Source organism: Triticum aestivum, chromosome 1D (genome assembly GCF_018294505.1).
Source record: "Triticum aestivum cultivar Chinese Spring chromosome 1D, IWGSC CS RefSeq v2.1, whole genome shotgun sequence".
Lineage (NCBI taxonomy): Eukaryota > Viridiplantae > Streptophyta > Magnoliopsida > Poales > Poaceae > Triticum > Triticum aestivum.
The window spans coordinates 321,913,371-321,939,348 of NC_057796.1; the positions used below are offsets into that span (position 1 = coordinate 321,913,371).

The 25,978-nt window shown below is 47.4% G+C and overlaps 2 protein-coding genes across 2 annotated transcripts; one reads left to right on the forward strand and one right to left on the reverse strand.

The window, feature by feature from the left end:
- The first annotated feature begins 14,269 nt into the window (after positions 1 to 14,269).
- LOC123181771 (uncharacterized) lies at positions 14,270 to 15,091 on the forward strand. The gene has a single exon (XM_044594106.1). It carries the CDS (start codon positions 14,345 to 14,347, stop codon positions 14,837 to 14,839), a length of 495 nt encoding a protein of 164 aa, XP_044450041.1. The 5' UTR covers positions 14,270 to 14,344; the 3' UTR covers positions 14,840 to 15,091.
- Positions 15,092 to 16,815: 1,724 nt separating this feature from the next.
- Positions 16,816 to 17,992, reverse strand: LOC123181770 (NDR1/HIN1-like protein 26). Its single transcript, XM_044594105.1, has one exon. It carries the CDS (start codon positions 17,677 to 17,679, stop codon positions 16,996 to 16,998), a length of 684 nt encoding a protein of 227 aa, XP_044450040.1. The 5' UTR covers positions 17,680 to 17,992; the 3' UTR covers positions 16,816 to 16,995.
- Positions 17,993 to 25,978: the final 7,986 nt, after the last annotated feature.

Consider the following 25,978-nt stretch of genomic DNA (forward strand, 5'->3'; position numbering starts at 1 on the left):
TTTGGTGCCAGCGTTGAGCATGAACATTATATCTGGATCTTGTTTATTGCGAGACGGTTATTCATTTAAGTCAGATAATAATGGTTGTTCTATTTATATGAGTAATATCTTTTATGGTCGTGCACCTTTGATGAATGGTCTATTCATGTTGAATCTCGATCGTAGTGATACACATATTCATAATATTGATGCCAAAAGATGCAAAGTTGATAATGATAGTGCAACATACTTGTGGCACTGTCGTTTAGGTCATATTGGTGTAAAGCGCATGAAGAAACTCCATGAGGATGGACTTTTGGAATCACTTGATTATGAATCATTTGATACTTGTGAACCATGCCTCATGGGCAAGAGGACTAAAACTCTGTTCTCCGGAACAATGGAGCGAGCTAATGAATTATTGGAAATAATACATACCGATGTATGCGGTCCGATGAGTGTTGAGGCACGCGGCGGGTATCGTTATTTTCTAACCTTTACAAATGATTTAAGTAGGTATGGGTATATCTACTTGAGGAAACACAACTCTGAAACATTTGAAAAGTTCAAAGAATTTCATAGTGAAGTAGAGAATCATCGTAGCAAGAAAATAAAGTTTCTACGATCTGATCGTGGAGACGAATATTTGAGTTACGAGTTTGGCCTTCACTTAAGACAATGTGAAATTGTTTCACAACTCATGCCACCTGGAACACCACAGTGTAATGGTGTGTCCGAACGTCGTGACCGTACTTTATTAGATATAGTGCGTTCTACGATGTCTCTTACCGATTTGGCTTTATCATTTTGGGGTTATGCATTAGAGACAATCGCATTCACGTTAAGTAGGGCATCGTCTAAATCCGTTGAGACGACACCGTATGAACTATGGTTTGGAAAGAAACCTAAGCTGTCATTTCTTAAAGTTTGGGGATGCGATGCTTATGTGAAAAGACTTCAGCCTGATAAGCTCGAACCCAAATCGGAGAAGTGCGTCTTCATAGGATACCTAAAGAAACTATTGGGTACACCTTCTACCATAGATCCGAAGGCAAGATCTTTGTTGCTAAGAATGGGTCATTTTTAGAGAAAGAGTTTCTCTCGAAAGAAGTGAGTGGGAGGAAACTAGAACTTGATGAGGTAGTTGTACCTTCCCTTGAATTGGAAAGTAGCACACCAGGGAAAATCGTTTCCGTGATGCCTACACCAACTAGAGAGGAAGCTAATGATGGTGATCATGAAACTTCAGATCAAGTGCGTCTTCATAGGATACCTAAAGAAACTACTGAACTTCGTAGGTCGACCAGAACACGTACCGCACCAGAGTGGTACTGTAATCCTATCCTGAAAGTCATGTTATTAGACCACGGCGAACCTACGAACTATGAAGAAGCTATGATGAGCCCAGATTCCGACAAATGGCTTGAGGCCATGAAATCTAAGATAGGATCCACGTATGAGAACAAAGTGTGGACTTTGGTGGACTTTCCCGATGATCGGCAAGCCATTGAGAATAAATGGATCTTCAAGAAGAAGACAGACGCTGATGGTAATATCACTGTCTACAAAGCTCGACTTGTCGCAAAAGGTTTTCGACAAGTTCAACGGATTGACTACGATGGGACTTTCTCACCTGTAGCGATGCTTAAGTCTGTCCGAATCATGTTTGCAATTGCCGCATTTTATGATTATGAAATCTGGTAAATGGACGTCAAAACTGCATTCCTTAATGGATGTCTCAAAGAAGAGTTGTATATGATTCAACCAGAAGGTTTTGTCGATCCTAAAGGTGCTAACATAGTGTGCAAGCTTCGGCGATCCATCTATGGACTGGTGCAAGCATCTCGGAGTTGGAATATACGCTTTGATGAGGTGATTAAAGCATATGGTTTTATGCAGACTTACGGTGAAGTCTGTATTTACAAGAAAGTGAGTGGGAGCTCTGTAGCATTTCTAATATTATATGTGGATGACATATTGTTGATTGGAAATGATATATAATTTCTGGATAACATATAAGGATAATTGATAAGAATTTTTCAATGAAAGACCTCGGTGAAGCTGCTTATATATTGGGCAACAAGATCTATAGGGATAGATCGAGACGCTTAATAGGACTTTCCCAAAGCACATACGTTGACAAACTTCTGAAGAAGTTCAAAATGGATCGGTCAAATAAAGGGTTCTTGTCAGTGTTTCAAGGTGTGAAATTGAGTCAGACTCAATGTCCGACCACGGCAGAAGATAGAGAGAAAATGAAAGTCATTCCCTATGCCTCAACCATAGGTTCTATTATGTATGCCATGCTGTGTACCAGACCTGATGTGTGCCTTGCCATAAGTTTGGCAGGAAGGTACCAAAGTAATCCAGGAGTGGATTACTGGACAGCGGTCAAGAACATCCTAAAGTACCTGAAAAGGACCAAGGATATGTTTATCGTTTATGGAGGTGACGAAGAGCTCGTCATAAAGGGTTACGTTGATGCTAGCTTCGACACAAATCCGGATGACTCTAAGTCACAAACCGGATACATATTTAGATTGAATGGTGGAGCTGTCAGTTGGTGCAGTTCCAAGCAGAGCGTCTGATGTCTGCTAGAACTACGTCGGTATTTCCCCAAAGAGGAAGGGATGATGCAGCACAACAACAGTAGGTATTTCCCTCACTGATGAGACCAAGGTTATCGAACCAGTAGGAGAACCATGCAACACTACGTGAACGGCACCTGCACACAAATAACAAATACTCGCAACCCGACGTATTAAAGGGGTTGTCAATCCCTTTCGGGCGACAGCGCCAGAAATTGGCAAATGGACGTGAGAAAGTTGTAATAAATTGATAGATAGATCGCCAAATAAAATAAAGTGCAAGAAGGTATTTTTGTATTTTTGGTTTAATAGATCTGAAAATAAAAGCAAATAAAAATAGATCGTAAAGGCAAATATAATAAAGAAGAGACCCGGGGGCCGTAGATTTCACTAGTGGCTTCTCTCGAGAAAAATAGCAAACGGTGAGTGAACAAATTACTGTTGAGCAATTGATAGAACTTAAAATAATCATGACGATATCCAGGCAATGATCATTATATAGGCATCATGTCCAAGATTAGCAGACCGACTCCTGCCTGCATCTACTACTATTACTCCACACATCGACCCCTATCCAGCATGCATCTAGTGTATTAAGTTCATGGAAAACGGAGTAATGCAATAAGAACGATGACATGATGTAGACAAGATCTATTTATGTAGAAATAGACCCCATCTTGTTATCCTTAATGGCAACGATACATACGTGTCGGTTCCCCTTTTGTCACTGAGATCAAGCACCGTAAGACCGAATCCATCACAAAGCACCTCTTCCCATTGCAAGATAAATAGGTCAAGTTGGCCAAACAAAACTCAAATATCGGAGAAAAAATACGAGGCTATAAGCAATCATGCATATAAGAGATTCAAAGAAGACTCGAATAACTTTCATGGATAAAAAGATAGATCTGATCACAAACTCAAAGTTCATCGGATCCCAACAAACACACCGCAAAAAGAGTTACATCATATGGATCTCCAAGAGATCATTGTATTGATAATCAAAAGAGAGAGAGGAAGCCATCTAGCTACTAACTACGGACCCATAGGTCTATAAAGAACTACTCACGCATCATCGGAGAGGCACCAATGGGCATGATGAACCCCTCCGTGATGGTGTCTAGACTGGATCTGTGGTTTCTGGAACTTGTGGCGGCTGGAATTGATTTCCGTCGACTCCCCTAGGGTTTATGGAATATTGGGGTATTTATAGAGCAAAGAGGCGGTGTGGGAGGCCACCGAGGTGGGCACAACCCACCTGGGGGCCCAGGCGCGCCCTGGTGGGTTGTTCCCCCTCGGGGCACCCCCAGGTGCTTCTCCGGCCCATCAGGTATCTTCTGGTTCAAAAAAATCCACAAAAATTTTCTCTGCATTTGGACTCCGTTTGGTATAGATTTCCCGCGATGTAAAAACAAGCAGAAAACAACAACTGGCACTTGGCACTATGTCAATAGGTTAGTCCCAAAAAATGATATAAAATGATTGTAAAACATGCAAGAATGATAATATAACAGCATGGAACAATCAAAAATTATAGATACGTTGAAGACGTATCAGCATCCCCAAGCTTAATTCCTGCTCGTCCTCGAGTAGGTAAATGATAAAAACAGAATTTTTGATGTGGAATTCTGCCTAACATGTTCGTCACATATTCTTTTCTTTGTAGCATGGACATTTGGACTTTTATATGGTTCAAAGCAATAGTCTAGTTTTGACATGAGGACTTTAATACTCAAGTATATCAACAAACAACCATGTCTTTCAAAATATCAACACTAAAGCAAGTTATCCCTAGCCCATTATGCTCAATCATTGATCCATTCATGAAACACACTCGCATATTAGCTACACCCAATGCTCAAGTACGATCATAGTGCCCCTTAGTTGGTGCTTTATAAGAGAAGATGGAGACTCAAGTAAAAATATAAATTGCATAAAGTAAATGAAAGGCCCTTCGCAGAGGGAAGTAGGGGTTTGTAGAGGTGCCAGAGCTCAAAGCAAAAAGATAGAGATAAAACATTTTGGTTGGCATGATTTTCCTGTCAACGAAAACGGTCGAGTAGTTCCCAATAATTTCCATGCTAGATATATCATAGGCGGTTCCCAAACAGAAAATAAAGTTTATTTCTTTTACCACCATACTTTCACTTTCCATGGCTAACCGTATCCACGGGTGCCTTCCATACCATCACTTTCCAAGGAATTTATTATTTGACAACATAAAGTAAATTCATTTTTCATTTCGGGCCTGGGCATCCCTAAAACCTTTGCCGTACTCTCGTGCAATTACAAGTGAATAAACACTCATCTTGAGAATAACATATCTAGCATGGAAATATATCAGCCACCCCCTACCGTTTCATGAGCGGTACGAGCACACAAAAGGGAATTTATTTTGAAAATTAGAGATGGCACATACAAATTTGCTTAGAACGGCAAAAGAATAACGCATATAGGTAGGTATAGTGGACTCATGTGGCAAAAACTGGTTTTAAAGAATTTTGGATGCACAAGTAGCGATCATACTTAGTGCAAATGAAGGCTAGCAAAAGATTGAGAAGCATCCAACCAAGAAACGAAAAATCTCATAAGGGAGCATTAAGCATAACTAACACCGAATAGTGCACCACAAGTAGGATGTAATTTCATTGCATAACTATTGACTTTCGTGCTTGCATAAGGAATCACAAACATTAACACCAATATTCTTACTAAAGCATAATTATTCATCACGTATCACTATCATCATATCTCAAAACTATTACAAGGAATCAAGTTTATTTTGTCTAGTGATCTTCATGAAAGTTTTTATTATATCCTCCTCGGATATCTATCACTTTGGGACTAATTTCATATGTTGCTTTTGATAAGCTCAAACAAATATAAGTGAAGAACATGAGCATCACAATTCTTTCTCTCAAAATAATCTAAGTGAAGCAAGAGAGAATTTCTTCAAAAAAATTACTAACTCTCAAATAAATCTAAGTGAAGCATGAGAGCATTTCTTCAAAAATACTAAAGCACACCATGCTCAAAAAGATATAAGTGAAGCACTAGAGCAATTCCATAGCTCATAAAGATTTAAGTGAAGCATAGAGAGCAATTCTAACAAGTCATGGCATAATTTTGGCTCTCTCAAATAGGTGTGGCCAGCAAGGATTCAAGACTTAAAATAAAAAGCAAAACAAGCAAAGACTCATATCAAACAAGACGCTTCAAGCAAAATTCATGATATGTGATGAATAAAAATATAGCTCCAAGTAAAATACCGATGGTTGTTAGAAGAAAGAGGGGATGCCACTCGGGGCCATCCCCAAGCTTAGTTGCTTGATACTTCTTGAATATTATCTTGGGGTGCCTCAGGGCATCCCCAAGCTTAGCATTTTGCTAATCCTTACTCCTTCATCCATCGTAATATCACCCAAAACTTCAAAACTTCAAAACTTCAATCACACAAAACTCAACAAAACCTTCGCGAGATCCGTCAGTATAAGAAAGCAAATCACTACTATAAATATTGTTGCAAACCCATTCATATTTTATTTTTGCATTATATCTACCGTATTCCAACTTTTTTATGGCAAAAAATCTTCAAAGGAAACCATAGAATCATCAAAACAAGCACACAACGCAAAGAAAATAGAATCTGTCAAAAACAGAACAGTCTGTAGCAATCTGAAAACTTCGAATACTTTTGTAACTCCAAAAATTCTGAAAAAAAAGGAAAACATGGGAAATTTGTATATAAATCTCGTGTAAAAAATTCAGAGCAAAATCACGTTTCTGTGATTTATGAAAATTATTTTTCTGAGCGCAAAAGTTTCTGTTTTTCAACAAGATCAAATCAACTGTCACCCAACATGATCCCAAAGGCTTTGCTTGGCACAAACACTAACTAAAACACAAAAAACACAATCATAACAGTAACATAATTGTGCAAACACTCAAGAACAAAAAGAAAAAGGCAAAAATAAATTTTATTCATTGGGTTGCCTCCCAACAAGCGCTATCGTTTTACGCCCCTAGCTAGGCATAAGGTTTTATTGATGCTCACATGAAAGATAACAATTGAAACACAAAGAGAGCATCATAAATCATGTGACAAACACATTTAAGTCTAGCATACTTCCTATGCATAGGCATTTTATAGGAAAACAAATTATCAAGACAAGTAATTTCTAGCATACGCAAAGAAGAAGAAGAAGGAAACAATAGCAATCTCAGCATAACGAGAGGAAATTTAGTAACATGAAATTTTCTACAACCATATTTTCCTCTCTTATAATAATTACATGTAGGATCATAATCAAATTCAACAATATAACTATGACATAAAATATTCTCTTCATGATCCACATGCATGCAAAGTTGACACTCGTCCAAAATAGTGGGATTATCATCAAATAAAGTCATGACCTCTCCAAGCCCAGTTTTGTCAAAAATTTCATAAGATTGATCATTCTCTAAAGTAGTGGGATCATTATTACCTAGAGTTGACACCCTTCCAAACCCACTTTCAATATTATCGCAAACATATTCATCATGAGGGTTAAATAAATTTTCAAGATCGTAAGAAGAATCACCCCAATCATGATCGTTGCAATAAGTAGTGGACATATCAAAATTAGCATCCCCAAGCCTAGGGTTTTGCATATAATTAACACAACTAACATTAATAGAATTTATAATAACATCATTGTAATCATGCTTTTCATAGGAGCTATCATGAATCACTTTATAGATTCCTTCGTTTAACACTTCATCACAATTTTCGGATTCATAAATCCCAAGCAAAACTTCATAAAGATAATCTAGTGAACTCAATTTACTAGCAATTGGTTCATCATAATTGGATCTCTTGAAAAGATTAGCAAGTGGATAAGGATCCATACCAATAGATTTTTAGCAAGGAAAGATGCAAGCAAATAAAAGGCACAAGGCAACACAAGCAAACATGGGATCTGACGAGAAAAGGGAAAACGAAAAAGAGGGCGAAGAAAATGGCAAATTTTTGTGAAGTGGGGAAGAGGAAAACGAGAGGCAAATGGCAAATAATGTAAATTGCAAGGAGATGAGATTAGTGATTAGGAACCTGGTAGATGTTGATGATGTCTCCCCAGCAATGGCGCCAGAAATTTCTTTTGATGTCTGCTAGAACTACATCGGTATTTCCCCAAAGAGGAAGGGATGATGCAGCACAACAACGGTAGGTATTTACCTCCGTGATGAGACCAAGGTTATCGAACCAGTAGGAGAACCACGCAACACTATGTGAGCGGCACCTGGACACAAATAACAAATACTCGCAACCCGACGTATTAAAGGGGTTGTCAATCCCTTTTGAGCAACGACGCCATAAATTGGCAAATGGACGTGAGAAAGTTGTAATAAATTGATAGATAGATCGCCAAATAAAATAAAGTACAACAAGGTATTTTTGTATTTTTGGTTTAATAGATCTGAAAATAAAAGCAAATAAAAATAGATCGCAAAGGCAAATATAATAAAGAAGAGACTCGGGGGTCGTAGATTTCACTAGTGGCTTCTCTCGAGAAAAATAACAAACAGTGGGTGAACAAATTACTGTTGGGCAATTGATAGAACTTCAAATAATCATGACGATATCCAGGCAATGATCATTATATAGGCATCACGTCCAAGATTAGTAGACCGACTCCTGCCTGCATCTACTACTATTACTCCACACATCGACCGCTATCCAGCATGCATCTAGTGTATTAAGTTCATGGAAAACGGAGTAATGCAATAAGAACGATGGCATGATGTAGACAAGATCTATTTATGTAGAAATAGACCCCATCTTGTTATCCTTAATGGCAACGATACATACGTGTCGGTTCCCCTTTTGTCACTGAGATCAAGCACCGTAAGACCGAATCCATCACAAAGCACCTCTTCCCATTGCAAGATAAATAGATCAAGTTGGCCAAACAAAACTCAAATATCGGAGAAAAAATACGAGGCTATGAGCAATCATGCATATAAGAGATTCAAAGAAGACTCGAATAACTTTCATGGATAAAAAGATAGATCTGATCATAAACTCAAAGTTCATCGGATCCCAACAAACACATCGCAAAAAGAATTACATCATATGGATCTCCAAGAGGCCATTGTATTGAGTATCAAAAGAGAGAGAAAGCCATCTAGCTACTAACTACAGACTCGCGGGTCTACAAAGAACTACTCACGCATCATCGGAGAGGCACCAACGGGCATGATGAACCCCTCCATGATGGTGTCTAGATTGGATCTATGGTTTTTGGAACTTGCGGCGGCCCCCGAGGTGGGCACAACCCACCTGGGCGCGCCTGGGGGCCTAGGCGCACCCTGGTGGGTTGTGCCCCCCTCGGGGCACCCCCAGGTGCTTCTCCGGCCCATCAGGTGTCTTCTGGTCCCAAAAAAATCCACAAAAAGTTTCGCTGCATTTGGACTCCATTTGGTATTGATTTCGTGCGATGTAAAAAACAAGCAGAAAACAGCAACTGGCACTTGGCACTATGTCAATAGGTTAGTCCCAAAAAAATGATATAAAATGATTGTAAAACATCCAAGAATGATAATATAACAACATGGGACAATCAAAAATTATAGATACGTTGGAGATGTATCAGCGTCGTGGCGGGATCTACGTGTGAAGCGGAGTACATAGCTGCTTCGGAAGCAGCGCATGAAGGAGACTGGATGAAGGAGTTCATATCTGATCCGGGTGTAATACCCAATGCATAGGGTCCAATGAAAATCTTTTGTGACAACACTGGAGCAATTGCCTTAGCGAAGGAATCCAGGTTTCACAAGAGAACCAAACACATCAAGAGACGCTTCAACTCCATTCGTGAAAAGGTCAAAGATGGAGACATAGAAATTTGCAAAATACATAGCAGACCTGTTGACTAAACCTATTCCATGGGCAAAATATGATCAGCACCAAGACTCCATGGGTGTTAGATTCATTACTATCTAATCTAGATTACTGACTCTAGTGCAAGTGAGAGACTGATGGAAATATGCCCTAGAGGCAATATTAAAGTTGTTATTATTATATATCCTTATTCATGATAAAGATTTATTATTCATGCTAGAATTGTATTGACCGGAAACTTAAATACATGTGTGGATACATAAACAAATACCGTGTCCCTAGTGAGCCTCTACTAGACTAGCTCGCTGACCAAAGATGGTTAAGGTTTCCTAACCATAGACATGAGTTGTCACTTGATAACGGGATCACATCATTAGGAGAATGATGTGATGGACAAGGCCCATTCGTTAGCTTAGCATATGATCGTTCAGTTTATTGCTACTGCTTTCTTAATGTCAAATACATATTCCTTCGACCATGAGATCATGCAACTCCCGGATACTTGAGGAATACCTTGTGTGCTATCAAACATAACAACGTAACTGGGTGATCATAAACATGCTCTACAGGTATCTCCGAAGGTGTCTTTGAGTTGGCATGAATTAAGATTGGGATTTGTCACTTTGTATGACGGAGAGGTATCTCTGGGTCCTCTCGGTAATACACATCACAAGAAGCTTGCAAGCAAAGTGACTAAGGAGTTAGTTGCAAGATGATGTATTATGGAACGAGTAAAGAGACTTGCCGGTGACGAGATTGAACTAGGTATGGAGATACCGACGATCGAATCTTGGCCAAGTAACATACCGACAGACAAAGGGAACTACGTATGTTGTCATAAAGGTTCGACCGATAAAGATCTTCGTAGAATATGTAGGAACCAATATGGGCATCCAGGTTCCGGTATATGTTATTGACCGGAGAAGCGTCTCGATCATGTCTACATCATTCTCGAACCCGTAGGGTCCGCACACTTAACGTTCGTTGATGATATAGTATTATATGAGTTATGTGAAATAGTGACCGAATGTTGTTCGGAGTCCCGGATGAGATCACGGACATGACGAGGAGCTCCAGAATGGTCCGGAGGTAAAGATTTATATATAGGACAATGCTATTTGGTCACAGGAAAGGTTTCGGAGTGTACCGGGTATTCATCGGATCACCGGAAGGGGTTCGAGGAGGTTATTGGGCCATATGGGCCAAACGATGGGAGCACACCAGCCCACAAGGGCTGGCGCGCCCCACCTCTAGGCCGCCGGCCCTAGGGAAGGAAAACGAAGAGGGCTAGCCCCTCCTGCCTTCCCTCCACATGAGAGAAAGGAAAGGGGGGGCACCCCTCCTGCCTTCCTCCCCAGCGCCAAGAAAGGAAGGGGGCGCGGCCAGGGCAGGAACCCAAGGCGGTCGCCGGCCCTCTTGGGGTGCCCTAGGCTGCCTCCCCTCCTCCCCCACCTATATATATATGTGAGGAGGGATAGGGGCAACACACACCACGATCCCCAAGCCGTGTGCGGTGCCCCGTCTCCCTCTAGTTCTATTTCCTCCTCTGTCCACGTCTGTTGTGCTTGGCGAAGCCCTGCGGATAGTTTCACCATCACCGTCATCACACCATCGTGCTGCCGGAACTCATCTACTACTTCGCCTCTCTTGCTGGATCGAGAAGGCGAGGACGTCATTGAGCTGAATGTGTGCTGAACGCGGAGGTGTCGTGTGTTCGGTACTTGATCGGGTGGATCGTGAAGGTGTACGACTACATCAACCGCATTGATAAATGATTCCGCTTAACGGTCTACAAGGGTACGTAGACATACTCTCCCCTCTCGTAGCTATGCATCTCCATGGATAGATCTTGCGTGTGCGTAGATTTTTTTTTGTTTTCCATGCAATGTTCCCAAACACATACCACCGCTCATATGAGCGGTTGCGCTCGTATGAAAGGCCGTCTTTTACTCTGCTGCGCCTGATGACTTAGCCTTCCATATGAAAGTTGTTCCATTTGATTTGATTTGCAGTAATCCTTCTTAGTTTCCTTCCATAAATGATATTTCCTGCCAAAATAATGGAGAAATGGATTTTTCTTCTCTTTTGAAGGGTTAGCGTTAGAAATAACCGAGAAGTGGCAAGAATCCGGTGGAAACCCAATAAGAATGACTCGAAAAAGATCACAAATTCTCGAGCCATCACAATACCCCATAGATGTCGGCCCAGAGCGGACGCGACCTCTAACTAGAGCCGGCATTGAAGCGGCATGTCGGTCGAGAGCACCGCCCGCACCACATCTCGGTGTACGCGGCTTCTCTCTGCATGTAAGCGCCACCCGTCCATCGGACCACTAGCATTAAACAAGCACGGTTGTCGAGAAACCAACTCCAGCGCCCGCATGCAAATGCCACCCATTCATCAGCATGTCGTCATTAATACGTGGCCCCATTAGCTTCGCCGGCGCTCGCAATTTATACATGGCCAGGCCCCGGCAAGATGCACACCACACCTCCGCTCGCGATCTCCTCTTTGCACCACGCCCGCCATGGCCTCGAGATTGAAAGCACTCTGGGACAACCTCTCCACGGAACAGAAGCATGAGTTGTCCGGCATTGCCGGCCGAAGGCCCGCCGGGTATAGGCTGGCTTGCGGGCTAGCTCGCCGAAGGGCAGCGACAATGATGGGACGATGGACGAGGCGACCGACAACGAGCAGGCCACCGTCCTCACCGATCCATGCCGGTATCACCTTGGAGCAGGCACGGGCGCACTTCACCGACATGGTGATAGAAGAACAGGAGGCGACATTTCGGCAAGCGTAGCAGGACCAAAGGCACACCCTCCGGCTCCTCAATGAGCACCAGCTCGAGGAGGAACAAAATGTCGGCGACCAGGAGAACGACAGCGCCGTCACGACCATGGTGGCGAACAGTTTGAGCTTCCTAGATGAGAACCGGGTGCTACTCCTATCCTACTGTGGCGCCCGTGAGATCCGCCGCGAGCGATGGCGGTTGCGCGTCCTGCGGGCGGAGAGAGATGCCCTGCTCGCGGACATCAACATGATGGCAGAGGAATTTGAGGACGAGACCAAGGACGCCACCAGCTCCGTGTCGGTCACGCCGCCACTGCCGTTCGTGTCCCACCACCACCACCACCACGAGGCTGTCATGTCCACATTCGCCGCTGTTGATAGAGTGGAAGGGTAGAACATGGAAGATCGCCACCATCGCCGCTTGGGTTCCAGGATGGCACCGCCAACGTCTTGCCGGGCCTCCCAGCCGGTGAGCTATCCCAAGCTTCGTGGAGGCCACTACTCTTCCCCTCCCGCTAAAGATTCACTTACCGGGGCTCATGGCCGGCTGATGAGCTTGTTGTCGTGGGAAACGGGCGTCGCAACTGCCGACGATCATTTAGACTAGGTTAGAATAGCCTAGTCCTATAGTTTAGTTGACATATGTTGGAAATTTTCGTCTGGTTTAGATGAAAATCGTCTTGTTTGTTCAAATCTGATTTAAAATTTATGCGAACATGGTTGGATGGCTGGTTTCCGGACAACTATCATGTTTGTTTTAGGGGTCATCGTTGGAGGGGAGGGGAATATTGAACTTTTCATCAAATAAAGGGTCAAAACACGAGAAACTAACATGACAATGTACCGCTTGATACGAGCGGTTCACTATCTCAAAAAGCAATCAAAGACTAACACTACCACGTTTGATCTGCTTTTAGCCTTACCAATTCTTGATCTAGATTTGTGTACGTTTGTACTAGGAAGAAAATCCTGAATTTTATAGACATGAATGAATACCTAAAAGGCAAGATGTGTATTTTTCGTGTGTAAAATAGAAGTGTGAGCACAGGTGCGTCATAGAAAGAGAAGTGTTCATTATTCTAAAAAAGAAGTGTTTTTACACATCGTATCATAGAGAAGACAAAAAGAATTCTTAACCAAAGACAAAATTTTCTTTCGACTATTTCATGTTTTGTTAGAGCAACTCTAGCAGACCCCGCAAAAACTTGACCTGCAAAACGCGTTTGCAGTTTCACGAAGATCGCATTTGCGGGTCGAAAACTAGCGCAGCCGAACAGACACCGTAAAACAAACTGTAAAACTGGAATAAAGAGCTCCTTCCTCCAGTCCGGCCGTTGCCGCCCCTTCCTCCAGCCGGCCGTGCCCAACCCCGTCGGCCGCGCCCCGTCGCCAGCAGGCCATGCCCCGTCGCCTGTCGGCCGCGCCTCATTGCCCATCGGTCGCGCCCAGTCCCTGCCGGTCGCGCCCCATCACCGTGCCGGTCGCGCCCAGCCTCGCCGGCCACGCCCCGTCGCCTCCGTCGTCCGCGCCTTGCTCTATTGCCAGGCGAGCTGTGCCCCTTTGCCTGCCGCGTCGGGAGGATTCCGGCGGCCAGGCTGAGGTCATGGGAGGCCACGACGATGTCGAGCTCGTCCAATTCGAACCGGCGGCGATCGATTGCGGCGTCTACCGGCCTTTTCCGATGTACGGTGATGAATTCCGGCGAGTTTAGGGCGGATTCCGGTAAACTCCGCGGCGGCGTGTTTGCTCCGACGAGGTTTGACCGGTATACGGGGCCCCCTATATTCGGCCTTCCAACCTCCAAAGATAAGGGTTTCAGGTGTGCATTTGTGGTGGCCCTTAAAATTTTTACAGGTTGGACTACTTTTACTGTTTCTATTCTGCACATTTTTTTGCCTAAAATTGTAAAACGCAAAAATTATGTGGGTTTGACCACTTATGCGGGGTCTGCTAGAGATGCTGTTAAGCAAGGTGCACTGTCAGATTAGCTAGCATGTGGACCCGCTGTCTTTTAACACCGGCGCATCTCCAGATCTCCTCCCAACGACCTCAAGCAAGCTACCCCCGAAGCCACCGCTCAAGACCAAGGAAAAAAAGGAGAATGAAATCCGCGATGCTTCCCCTGCTCCTCCTGCTCGCCGTGGCCGGCCCCGCCGCCGCGAAGCCGACGGCCTACGAGGCGCTCGCGGCCTTCGACTTCCCCCCGGGCATCATCCCCAAGGGGGTCGTCTCCTACACCCTCGACAACGCCACCGGCGACTTCACGGCGCACATCAACTCCTCCTCCACCTGCGAGTTCTCCATCCAGGGCTCCTACTCGCTCCGGTACAAGCCCGACATCAGCGGCCGCATCTCCGTCGACCGCCTCACCAACCTCCAGGGCGTCACCGTCAAGGTCCTCTTCTTCTGGCTCAACATCGTCGAGGTCACCCGCAGCGGCGACCAGCTCGGCTTCTCCGTCGGCATCGCCTCCGCCGACTTCGGCCTCGACAACTTCCTCGAGAGCCCCACCTGCGGCTGCGGCTTCGACTGCAACGACCTCCTGCTGCCGCAGTCCACCGCCGAGCCGAGCCTGCGCCTGCGAGGTGCGTTCTAGGATCCCCACCGAGCTCTCTCACAAGTCACAACGGCCCCTTCAAAATTCAGCTAGTTCGTGGATGGATTATTCATGCTCTTGTTGCTGGAAGATACCAAGGGGCTGGTAGTATTTTCTAGTGCTGTTCCTGTTTTAGATGGACCAACAATTTCAGGACTCGATTTCGATGGGTCCGTGTATGAGTGGTGTACTGTTTCATCAGGAAGTTTAGAGTAAAACACTTGAGATCAATAAAAGTTTCATGTTCCTAAATACCTGTGATCTATTTCATGTTTTGCGCCTTCCATTTTGCGGCATACTGATTGATCAGGCAGTTCTTTTGTGAAATGGAATTCTTCTATTGAATCTTTGCAAACATATCAAGCTGATGTGCCCAACAAAGAAGTTCTAACTCCTGGCTTCTGCATCCATGATTAATCTTCTATATATTCATGTTCTGTGCCCTTCATTTTGTGGCATATTGATCAATCAGACAGTTCTTTCTTTGAAATGGAGGCCTCTTACTGAATCTTTGCAAGCGTATCAAGCTGATGCACCCACAAAAGAAGTGCTAGCTCCCCATCCACGATGCGTACAGAATTACAAACCATAAAAGTACGGCCAACACATACTTGGAACAAACCAGCTGATACAAATTCTCTGACAGAACGATGAAAGAAAAACCGAATAGCAAAATCACAGCCAATACATATACTGTGGGAACCAACATGCTGATACCAAAGAGTTATTAAAAAAACTGCTGATACCAAAGTGCTAACAGAAAGATGAAAAATCAACTGGAATAGCAAAATCACTCAGGATGCCATGAATCAAGCAGGCTGGAAGGTCGAAGCTGTTTCTTCGATCCTACGTATGAATAGTGTGCTAACTATTTGGTCTGGCACTTGGAAGCACTACAGGGTGCAAGGTATATTTGTTGGAACTAATGCATCACTAGGATGTCATACACATAATTTGATTGCATCTAGATCACCCAATATAACATGAACAGAGAGGGGTTTAGAGATCCTTTACATGTCACAGAAGTCGACATGATCGCCTGCTCGTTGCAGGCGAGATTGATGGACGATGTAGAGGTCGTAGTCTATCTCCTGGACGTCCTGATCCCCTCAGGACGCCACCGGCACTGCCTGATCCCCTCAGGACGCCACCGGCACTGCCCGGAGAGGGCAGCGGCAGCTGGGTTAGGTCTTCCTGACGCTACAGCATTCCCCCAGATCGGATTAGGGTGATGGAATTTTGGGGAGCTAGAGATCGTACGCGAACTTGTCATGCGCACGAGGCCGAAGCTCCCCTTCCCTTATATGTAGCGCTGGCGACAGGGACCCAAACCTGAGTTGGTTTTGGGCGCCCCCGATCAGGGCCCGTTAGTTAGATCGAGGCATATGCACGTTGGTGCTTGGGTCTTTTTTCTTAATGTTAATCTTTGTCCCTTTTTTTTTCCTGTTAGGCTATCAGATCTAATGGCCTGTTGAGCCGTCAGATCAAACCAACAATAGTAGCTTAAGCTTGAGATTGTTTATTGAGGTTCAATAACTTCTCATGTTTTTATGAGAGTATAATCTTCTCGTCTGCTAAGACAGAGCTGGAATGAGTTGTGCTTAGACAAGGACTAATGGACTATAATAAATGTGATCTTGGAGGGGTCCTTCTGAATAACTACATTTCTGGTACAATGAATTGCTAAGGGAGTGCATTCAATCTTATGTTTTGCAGAGTATTTGTTTTGTTCCTGTTTCTAGTGTAGTCATGAGAAAAGGAGTTGTGATAGAAATTGGTTTCAGAAACCAGGGGCAGGCATCGCTTTCACAGGTTGTTTTTGCTACCCTAACTGTTCCAGAAATTGGTCTTTTTTCTTAATGTCATTTTGCTACAGGTTGTATAAGGGAATGGAGGTACAGATAAATGTGTCCAATGATTTTCTTCTTCAGTTATTAAGCTACCTAAATTTGGTAACCAGTAGATGTTTCCAGGCCCTTGTTTGTTTGATTTTCAGACATAAACAGAGGAATCGTGTGATAATTTTTAGATTGCTGTGAATGGTTTACTTGGGTTTTACTTCACATAAAAAAATACATCCAAAATAGTTTCGTACTGCTATACATCTCTAAAGTTTGATACAAGAAAAAAAGATCAAAAGAGCATCCAGATACCAATCAAGTTGATGTTGTGCATCTCCTATCTACGAGAAATCCAGAGGGAGGCGCGGTGAGCTCCAGGTCACAAATGGCAGTCATCCGGTAGGTGTAGTGCCAAGACCAGAACCTTTCCCGGACCTTGAAGGTCCCTCTGATGGTGTAGAGGATCTTGTTGCTCTTCATCTGGTTCAGCAGCTCCACGGCCACCTCCGGCGGTAGCACCACCTGACTGGACAGCATGTGGACGTTGAGGACTGTGAACTGCCCCCGCCGCTGCGCAAACGACGGCAGCGCCTGCGCCGACACCAGCCTGCCCCGGAAGAAGAGCTCGATGGCCCCAGAGTGGATCACGACGCCGATCTTGTGGTTGGGGTTGGAGATGTTGGCCGTCAGCGTCATGTCGCCGTTGAAGTAGGGCGGGGGCGAGCCGATGTAGACGCTGTTGAGGGCGGCGTGGGCGACGTCGAAGGACGGCGTCCTTGGCTTCACCGTCAGGAAGACGATGAGGATCACCAGGCCGACGAGGATGAGGAGGACGCTGAAGGCGAAGCAGACGATGGCGGCGCACCACATCGCCGGGCTGGTCCGGTGCCGGGGCTGCAGGATGATCTTGGGCGGCTCCGGCTCCTGCTGCTTCATGCTGATGATCTTGGTGACGATGGTTCTTGGAGACAGGAGATGGTATGGAGTGGGAGTAACCATTGATTCCGACTAACAGCAACCAATCACAAACGAGCGCACCGGGAGGAGAGGAGAAGAGAAGAGAAGAAGCCAGGCGACTATGGTGTCCAAACGGGAAAGCAAAAGGGAACGGCGAAGTAATAATGGAGGTAAAAGTTGGCTATGCTAATGCAATATTGGAGTAAAGGCAATATGATTGGGGCCTGCTTTGTATACCACAGAAAAGCGTATTTCGGGCAGTGCCAAATAAAGTCAGTCTCGGTTATTGGCCTCCTTTGATGTTCTCTGGAATGTGCTCTACTCTTCCTTCCACTCGGTTAAGCAAAAAACTCCATCTTTAGGCATACTGTATGCATGTGGTAAGAGGCAAAAAGGATGGACAGTAAAATTCAAAAAAGAAAAAAGGAAAACGTTTCAAAAAGTTCCGAATTTTTTTGGTGCAAACATCGACAAAAGTTCTAGGTGCTTGCAAAATTTCATCGTGACATGACATTCGTAGAAGTCGTGGTAAAAAAACAAAATCAGCACTCCAAAATGTTTTCAAAAATAACATTTTTGAAGCATCAATTTCGTTTTTTGCTACGACTTCCACAAATGTTATCTCGTGATGAAATTTTGTGAGCACCGAGTACTTTTGTCAATGTTTGCACAAAAAAAGTCAGAATTTTTTTTTTTGGACTTTTACTATTCGCCCGAGAAATACCACGTCCGGTAAGAGGCAACTACTGTTATGACGAGTCGCCATCAATACTGATTTCTGCAATCTTGTGCATAAAGCTCAAGCTTAATTTTCGTGTATGTGAGAAACTGAAAATGTTTACTACTCCGGCTGGCCGGGAACGGGAGCGGGAGAAGAGCTGGGAAGAGAAGCCCGCACAAGTTGCTTAACCTCGAAGGCTCGAAAGCGCAAAGCATGCTTCCACCTGCGCCTTGTTTCCAAATAAAGACAACGGAGAATGCGGGTTAAGGGCAACTCCAACACACGACCTCAAAGGGACGTTCTGTTCGTCCGCTTTTCGTCCGTTTGGGACATGAAAATAGACACTTCCGTACGTTTGCGGTCCTACGGCCATCCATGTGCCCAACCGGCACATCTCGTCCCAAACTATCCGGGTTTGTGGACTTCAATTTTTTGAACAAAAAAACATAATCAACTTGGAATTTATACGGAACACATAAATATAAACATGCACGTACACACAACCGTAGTAGCCAAGTTCAACACAGGTATGAGTTAAACTAAAACATAACAAAAGACATTAAAAAAACTAGAAATAGTCTCGTCACCGGTGGTCGCCGACGTCTTCAGGAGCCGCCGTCCTACTCGTTGTCGTCGCTGGTGAGGTCAACATAGGGAGGTGGTTGCTAAAGGTGTGCTGGCGGCCCCTGCCAGACCGGAGGCGCCTGCACCACCACCTCCCATGGCTCCTGCTTCTGCTCTGGTGACTGCGGCGGCGTGGGTGACCACGGGCCGACGCCCATCGAGTTGGCCATCTCCGGCACCGTGCACGACCAGCTCCACCGCTGGCCCATCGGACGAGGGTTCCACACGACGACGGGCGGCTCCTCCACGACCTCCTCCTTGACGTCGAGATCCAGCTCTGGGATGGCCATGTCGCCGGCCGCAGAGAGGGCCAGCACGGTTTCTAGGCCATCCCATTGCCGCTCGTCATGGGTGGCCATGGAGTCCTCCATGACCCGCCTAATGAGGCGGGCCTCCTCCTCCTCGGTCATGGGCGGCGGCAGTGGCGGGGATGGGGAGGGAGAAGGCCTCGGCGTGCATGATGCCGCGCACACGCCTACGGCCCCGCGTCTGGGGAGGGCTCCCAGCACGAGAAGGACGCGGGCGGCGCTGGCTAGGAGGACGACTGGCAAAAAAAGATTGCCGCCACAGGTCGTGCTCGTCGCGGAGCCACGTATCGCACATTGACGAATCTATGGCGTACCTGGGGTCCTCCAGTAGATCCGGTGGGAGGCGGGCGCGGTGTCGGTTGATCTCCACGCGGCGGCCGCGACCGTTCACGGGCAATGGTGGGATGGGGACGCGGTCGGGAGGTGGACATCTCCCCACGGAAGTGGCGTTGCGGTCTCCCAGTAGCGCCGGCAGATGTCAATGTGGATGTATGGCCTGTCCCAGTGCCCGGCCGCTGCCGGCGCGATCTCGAACGCTGGCGGAGCAGGTGGTGCGGGCGGCGCGGACCTGTTGGAGCGGCGTCGACCAGAGAAGGAGCCGGCCTCGTGGTCGTCCTTCCCCTTGTTGATCCAGTGCCAGCCCACATCGCCGGCAGGGAGGTGGCCGAGCATGTGACTGCGGCGGCTAGGGTTTGCTTGTGTCGGGGCTCGAGGAGGCAAGGCGGCCAGGAAGTGGAAGCTATGGACTGGCCGGTCCACGGCTTTCACATTAAGAAGGACGACGACCCTCCGCCCGTGTGAATGATAGCCGGGGCCCGCCGCGCGTGCGCATTAATTTTGGGCGGTGAAGGTAGGTGGCGTCCCCGAGGCGGGCAACGAGCAAGCGCGTGCCCGTCTGTTCGATGTCCGTGTGGACGTAAACCGGGCGCATGTTTGCCCCGAAAATGGGGCGGGCCGTACGCCAAACGGACATAAAATACGGATGCGGCTGCGCGTTGAGCTGGGCCATCCGTCCGTTTTGACTCAAACGGACAAGCGCGGACAGGATGGGGTCCCGCGTTGGAGTTTTTTTTTGAAAATCAACACAAATTTATTAATTGGAAATAACGGTTACATCGTCTATAAGTAAAGATACAATATGGTTCATAGGCTCCTCAAACCACTCATTCGTCTAGAAAACTCTAGCTAACCTAGCTAATTCGTGGGCAACCCTATTCGCTTCCCTATTATAGTGTTCGAAATTAGTAAGGGGAAAGTGGCAAGCCAAAAAATAGCAGTCATCGAAAACTACCGCCGCCGTTCCCGCAAATTGTCCTCCATTCTTCATTGTGTCAATGACTTCCAAATTATCAGAGTTAATTATCAGACGGTTGCATCCTGCCTTTTGTGCCAGATATAAGCCAAACCTTAGAGCCATAGCTTCTGCCGTCAGAACATCCGCACACCAATCAATCTTCCAGTTTCCACCGACTATGAATTGTCCTTTATCATCTCTAAGGCCAGCCCCCGTAGTACCCCTGTGCTGGTCATGATCGAAAGATGCATCAACATTGAGCTTGACAAAACCCATAGGAGGTTTACTCCATCCCCCTCGTTTACTAGTCGCAGCTTTAGCAAAATTAGTCGTGATAGCCCGGACCGCCATGGATGTGTGGTATGCATCTTGAAACTTTCCCTCATGAACCAGCATACGTCTGTCCCACCATAAATACCATGCGGCTATGGCAATCATCTCATGTACATTTCGAACTCCCATAATAGTTAAGTCTTGTTCTGGCCTAAGGAGTAAGAATTCAAGTACCGCCTCACCCGCACGATCAATAGCACAAGCTTCGTTAATCATGTCAGCCATCCCCAGCTTCTCCTACACCTCCTTCGCTTTCTGACACAGAAAGAGGACGTGCTTTGTATCTTGTGCCCCCTTCGAACATGATGGGCACACTGGCAAGATTTTCAAGTGTCTATTTGCAAGCGTAACCCGACACGGGAGAGTTCCATGCAAAGTGTGTCAAATAAAGATCTTTACCTTTGCTGGACACGCAAGTTTCCAAATCTTTGACCATATAGGGTTAACGTTAGATCTACCCATACCATTTGTGTATTGCAATTTTCTTCCATGTTGATGACTCCATTCCGCCAAATAAGCAGATCGAACAGTGAACAAGCCATTTTTTGTATAGCTCCAAGCAATGAAATCTGACATATTGTGCATAGAGAGAGGGATATCGAGAACTTGTTGAGCATCAATTGGCCACAAAGTTTGCCTTACCAAGTATTCATCCCAGAAATTCATGATTGGATCAATAAGATCAGAAACCTTGGACAGAAGGTGACCTCCTCTAGGGGTAATAATTTTCCGATTTGCACGATTCGGGATCCAAGCATCTTTTCATATATCGATATTCTCTCCATTACAAACTCTCCAGATATAACCATTTTCAGTGAATTTACTCCCGCCATAATACTTTGCCACGTAAAAGACGAACCTTTTTTTAAACTTGCATTCATCAAATCGTCATCAGGGAAATATTTAGCTTTCAACACACGCGCACATAGAGAATCCGGATTATCGAGGAGATGCCATGCTTGTTTAGCTAGAAGTGCTAGGTTGAAACAATGAATATCCTGGAAACCCATTCCTCTCTGATTCTTAGGAACACACATTTTCCACCAAGCCATCCAATGCATCCTCTTCTGATTGTCCTTGTCTCCCCACCAAAATTGAGACATCGCGTTAATGATTCTCTTGCAGATTTTTTTAGGAATTTTAAAAGCGGACATGGCATAGGTGGGGATAGCTTGGACAACAGATTTGAGCAAAATTTCCTTCCCTCCAGCGGATAATATTTTTTCTTTCCATCCACTAATTTTGGGGAAACCCTTATCTTTGCCCGACTGATTTCTTGGCTGGGCGATGCTAGGCGTAAGTCAGGCGATGGATCCCGTTTCGTAAGTCGCCTTTGCAACCGTCCGATGTAGAGCACCGCGTCCGTCCGATCTACACGTGCACGCCCCCCCCGCAAAGCCCGTCGGCCCATAGCCGTTTGCAGTCATTTTCTTTCACGCCTCACAGCCGTACTCGCGCGTTCACATACACGCAGCGTCGTGCTCATGACGACAGCATCTCAGCGGCTACACTTGCATTATTAGGCAAGGCGTGGCGACTTCAGCCATGTACATATACGGCTTGTAATGGCATGCCAGCAGAAGTGGTGTATTTTATTTCTAGCAACTGCATGGCGGCAACATGCGAACTTTGCAGGCCAAATGACAGTCCACAATGGAGCGATGGTGTGCTTCGACGGCGTGGCGATGCTGCGACCGTCGCCCGATTGCTTCAATGATGCTACAACGATGTCATCCAACCTGGCGACCGTCGGCCGCGGCAATGCTACAAGGTGCGCTGGGACGACAGCTTCAACGGACACGACGATGGTGCGTCGGCGTGCTTTGAACGGCCATTCTGTACTTCGACGGCCATGGCGATGCTGTGATGGTCATGCAATTGCTTCGACGATGCAGCGACGGCAGGTTGGCTGCATCGATGATGTTGTGGCGGCGTGCTTCGAGCCTTCGACAGCCATGGCGATGCTGCGACGGTTCCGTGATTGCTTCAATGATGCTGGGACCACGTGCTTTGACAGCCGTGGCAATGCTAAAAGGCGTGCTGGGATGACATGCTTCAACAGGCACAGCGATGGCGCGGCGGTGTGCTTCAAACGACCATTGTGTGCTTCGATGGCCGTCGCGATGCTGCGACGGTCGCCCGATTGCTTCAACGATGCTGCGATGGCAGTCGGCTGCGTCGATGATGTTGTGACGGCATGCTTCGAGCCTTTGACAGCCATGGCAATGCTGCGACAAGGGCCCGATTGCTTCCACGATGCAGCCGGTGACGTTCCATTGCAACTCCACCGCGGCACCGGTGCCCGCCGATGCTCCATCGCAGCACCGACTGCCTGGCGATGTTCCATTGCAGTACCACCGTGGCACCGGTGGCCAAGTGATGCTCCATCGCAGCTCCGACGACCCCCCGGCGATATTCCATTCTAGCTCCATCGCGGCACTGTTGGTCCCGTGATGCTACATCACAGCACCGACGAACCCCGACGATGTTCCACTGCAGCTCCACCACGGCACTGGCACCGGTGAGCGTTGGCGATCAATTCGGCTGAAGGGCCGACTCGTAGCTGACATCTGACCTTGCAACACCAGCGCTCCCGCCCGTGACTGGCTAGGTAGCACCGACGGCCCTCGCTTGGAGCATCGTGGTGGCCATGCACCACATCCTCGCTAGTAGCCGCCGGAATCAGTAGAAAATCATGCATGCTTCAAGCCAGCTAAAGGGCAGCACGCCGGCCATAGTATGCAACAGAGGCTCGGAGCACAGGAGACCTCGTCGTCGTTGCACGTCTGACACTTGCCGCACCGCACGTCTAACACTTGTCGTAATGACGATGGAAGCAGGCGACAACGTCGACGAGTGTTGCAAAGCAACTCTGACGACCCTCTGTGCCCCTTGTAGCACACAACTTTCTCCAAATGTTGCGTTGCAACAGCCGTGGCCGGTGAGGACGCCTTCACGAATGTAGGCGGCACCCGTTGCAGCACCGACAACGCCGATGAGTGTTGCACGACAGCTCTGACGACCATGCAGCATCGCGCCTCCGCGCCCATGGCAGCACATACGCAACTCTCTCACGTGTTGCGCTATAGCAGCTGTCGCCGGTGAGGACGCCCCACTTGTCGCAGCTACGACGGATGTGGCCGGCAGCCGTGCAGTACCGACGTGTGCTGCATTGCAACACCACCAACGCTGACGAGCGCTACCCAGAAGCATCGATGACCCTCAGCGTCACGCCCCCGTCCAGCTTGCAACGCCGACTAGTGGGTGCATCGCAGCAACACGCAGCTGTCTACTAGTGCTACGTCGCAGCACCTAAGCGTCTCTGCAGCGTTGCGGGTGCTGCGTCGCATGGCGATGTGCTGTATTACAACACGACCGGTGGTTTTGCGCCGTTGATTGGAGCACGACGGGCTTGGCCAGTCACGCTCATGGCGGAGAGTAACAGAGACCAGCGAGAGGTCAGAGGTTAGAGACGAAGGGAGAAACTGATGGCTAACTCACGTGTTCGCACGGAAAGGTAAGGATATAAGGTTGCATTGTGTGGACCCCATGGGAAGCAAGGCGTGCATGCAGCCACTTGACACGGGTGTGTGCGGGAGATACGACCGCCGCAGGATCCAGCTGGATCGGACGTTCCGCGATGCGGTTGATGACAGGACGAAATCTGTCGGTTGAAATAAACACTTCCCCTTTCTTGGATGAAATCAACCGCGTCACATGATCGCCACGTGTCCTACCCAAGCGTCGCTCTCCCTCTTGCTATCTCACGAAACAAACTACAACCACACATTCCTCCGTCCTCATGCGCGTTGAACGAGTTGACCGCTCTGGGCAACGAGCTTTCCCAGCTAGGCTTCCAAGTCCCTCCTCCGCCCCGGCCGCCATGTAGGCGCAGGCCGCTCTCATCCGCCTCCAGGCTCAACCCGCTACATAGGCGCCCGCCTTGCATCCATCGACCCCCGCACACCGGCGCCCACTGCCTCCGCGGGCGCCTCTAGTTCACTGCCGTGATCCAGACCCTCCGGCATCAGGTCTATGACGAGCGCCGTGGCGACGCGGCCTGCTGCTTCGTCGCCGTGGCCGGCGAGACCCGTCTCTATTCTGCTTAATATATCTCGCCGGCATTTCTTCTCTCTACTCTAGCAGCTCCCTCCTCCCGCCCTGCCTAAATCTGCTCGCGCCCCCACTCTGCCACCATTCCCTCTCTCAAGCCGACATGCTTGCCACACCACGCGAGACCACCGCTACTCGAAAACCATTGTGAGCACGGCGACACCGCTGTGATCCAACATTCAGCGATGTTGACGAGGGCGGGATGGCCGGAGTTGAGATGCCACGGTAGATGCTACTGCAAGCGAGTAGGTGGTGCAACCAGATGCTTGCCAGGTTTTTCGCAGCATCACCCTTGCTTCGAGGAGTCGTCGTACTGCCATGCAGCATCGTTGGTTCTCCCTGTTGTGATGAAGCATCATCGGTGCTATGATGGAGCATCGCCGAGTCACCAGAGAATCACCGGTGCCAGGTCAGAACATTTTTCAGGAAGCTGGAACCCCGCGGCCGCGGGTGCTGCGATGGAGCATCGACAGTTGCCGGAGCATCACCAGTGTTGCTATGGAGCATCGTCGGGCCACCGGAACCTCGCGAGTGCTGCAATGGAGCATCGACGGGTCGTTGAAGCATCGCCGATGCTACTACAATGGGGCATTGTCGGGATGCCCGAGCATCACCGACCTGTGCTGGGATGGAGCCTCATCTGGACGTCGGGACCTTGCGGGTGCTGCAATGGAGAATCGACGGGCCACCGAATAATCGCCGGTGCTACAATGGAGCATCGACGGGCTGCCCGAGCATCACCGACCTGTGCTGGGATGGAGCCTCATCTGGACGTCGGGACCTTGCGGGTGCTGCAATGGAGAATCGACGGGCCACCGAATAATCACCGGTGCTACAACGGAGCATCGACGGGCTGCCCGAGCATCACCTGTGTTGTGATGGAACATCATCGGGCCGCCAGAACCACATGTGTGCTGCAACGGAGCATCAACGCATCGTCGGAGCATC

Excerpts from the sequence above, each read along its gene's own strand:
- LOC123181770 (XM_044594105.1), bottom strand. The coding sequence starts at position 17,679 with ATGGTTACTCCCACTCCATACCATCTCCTGTCTCCAAGAACCATCGTC.
- LOC123181771 (XM_044594106.1), top strand. The coding sequence starts at position 14,345 with ATGAAATCCGCGATGCTTCCCCTGCTCCTCCTGCTCGCCGTGGCCGGC.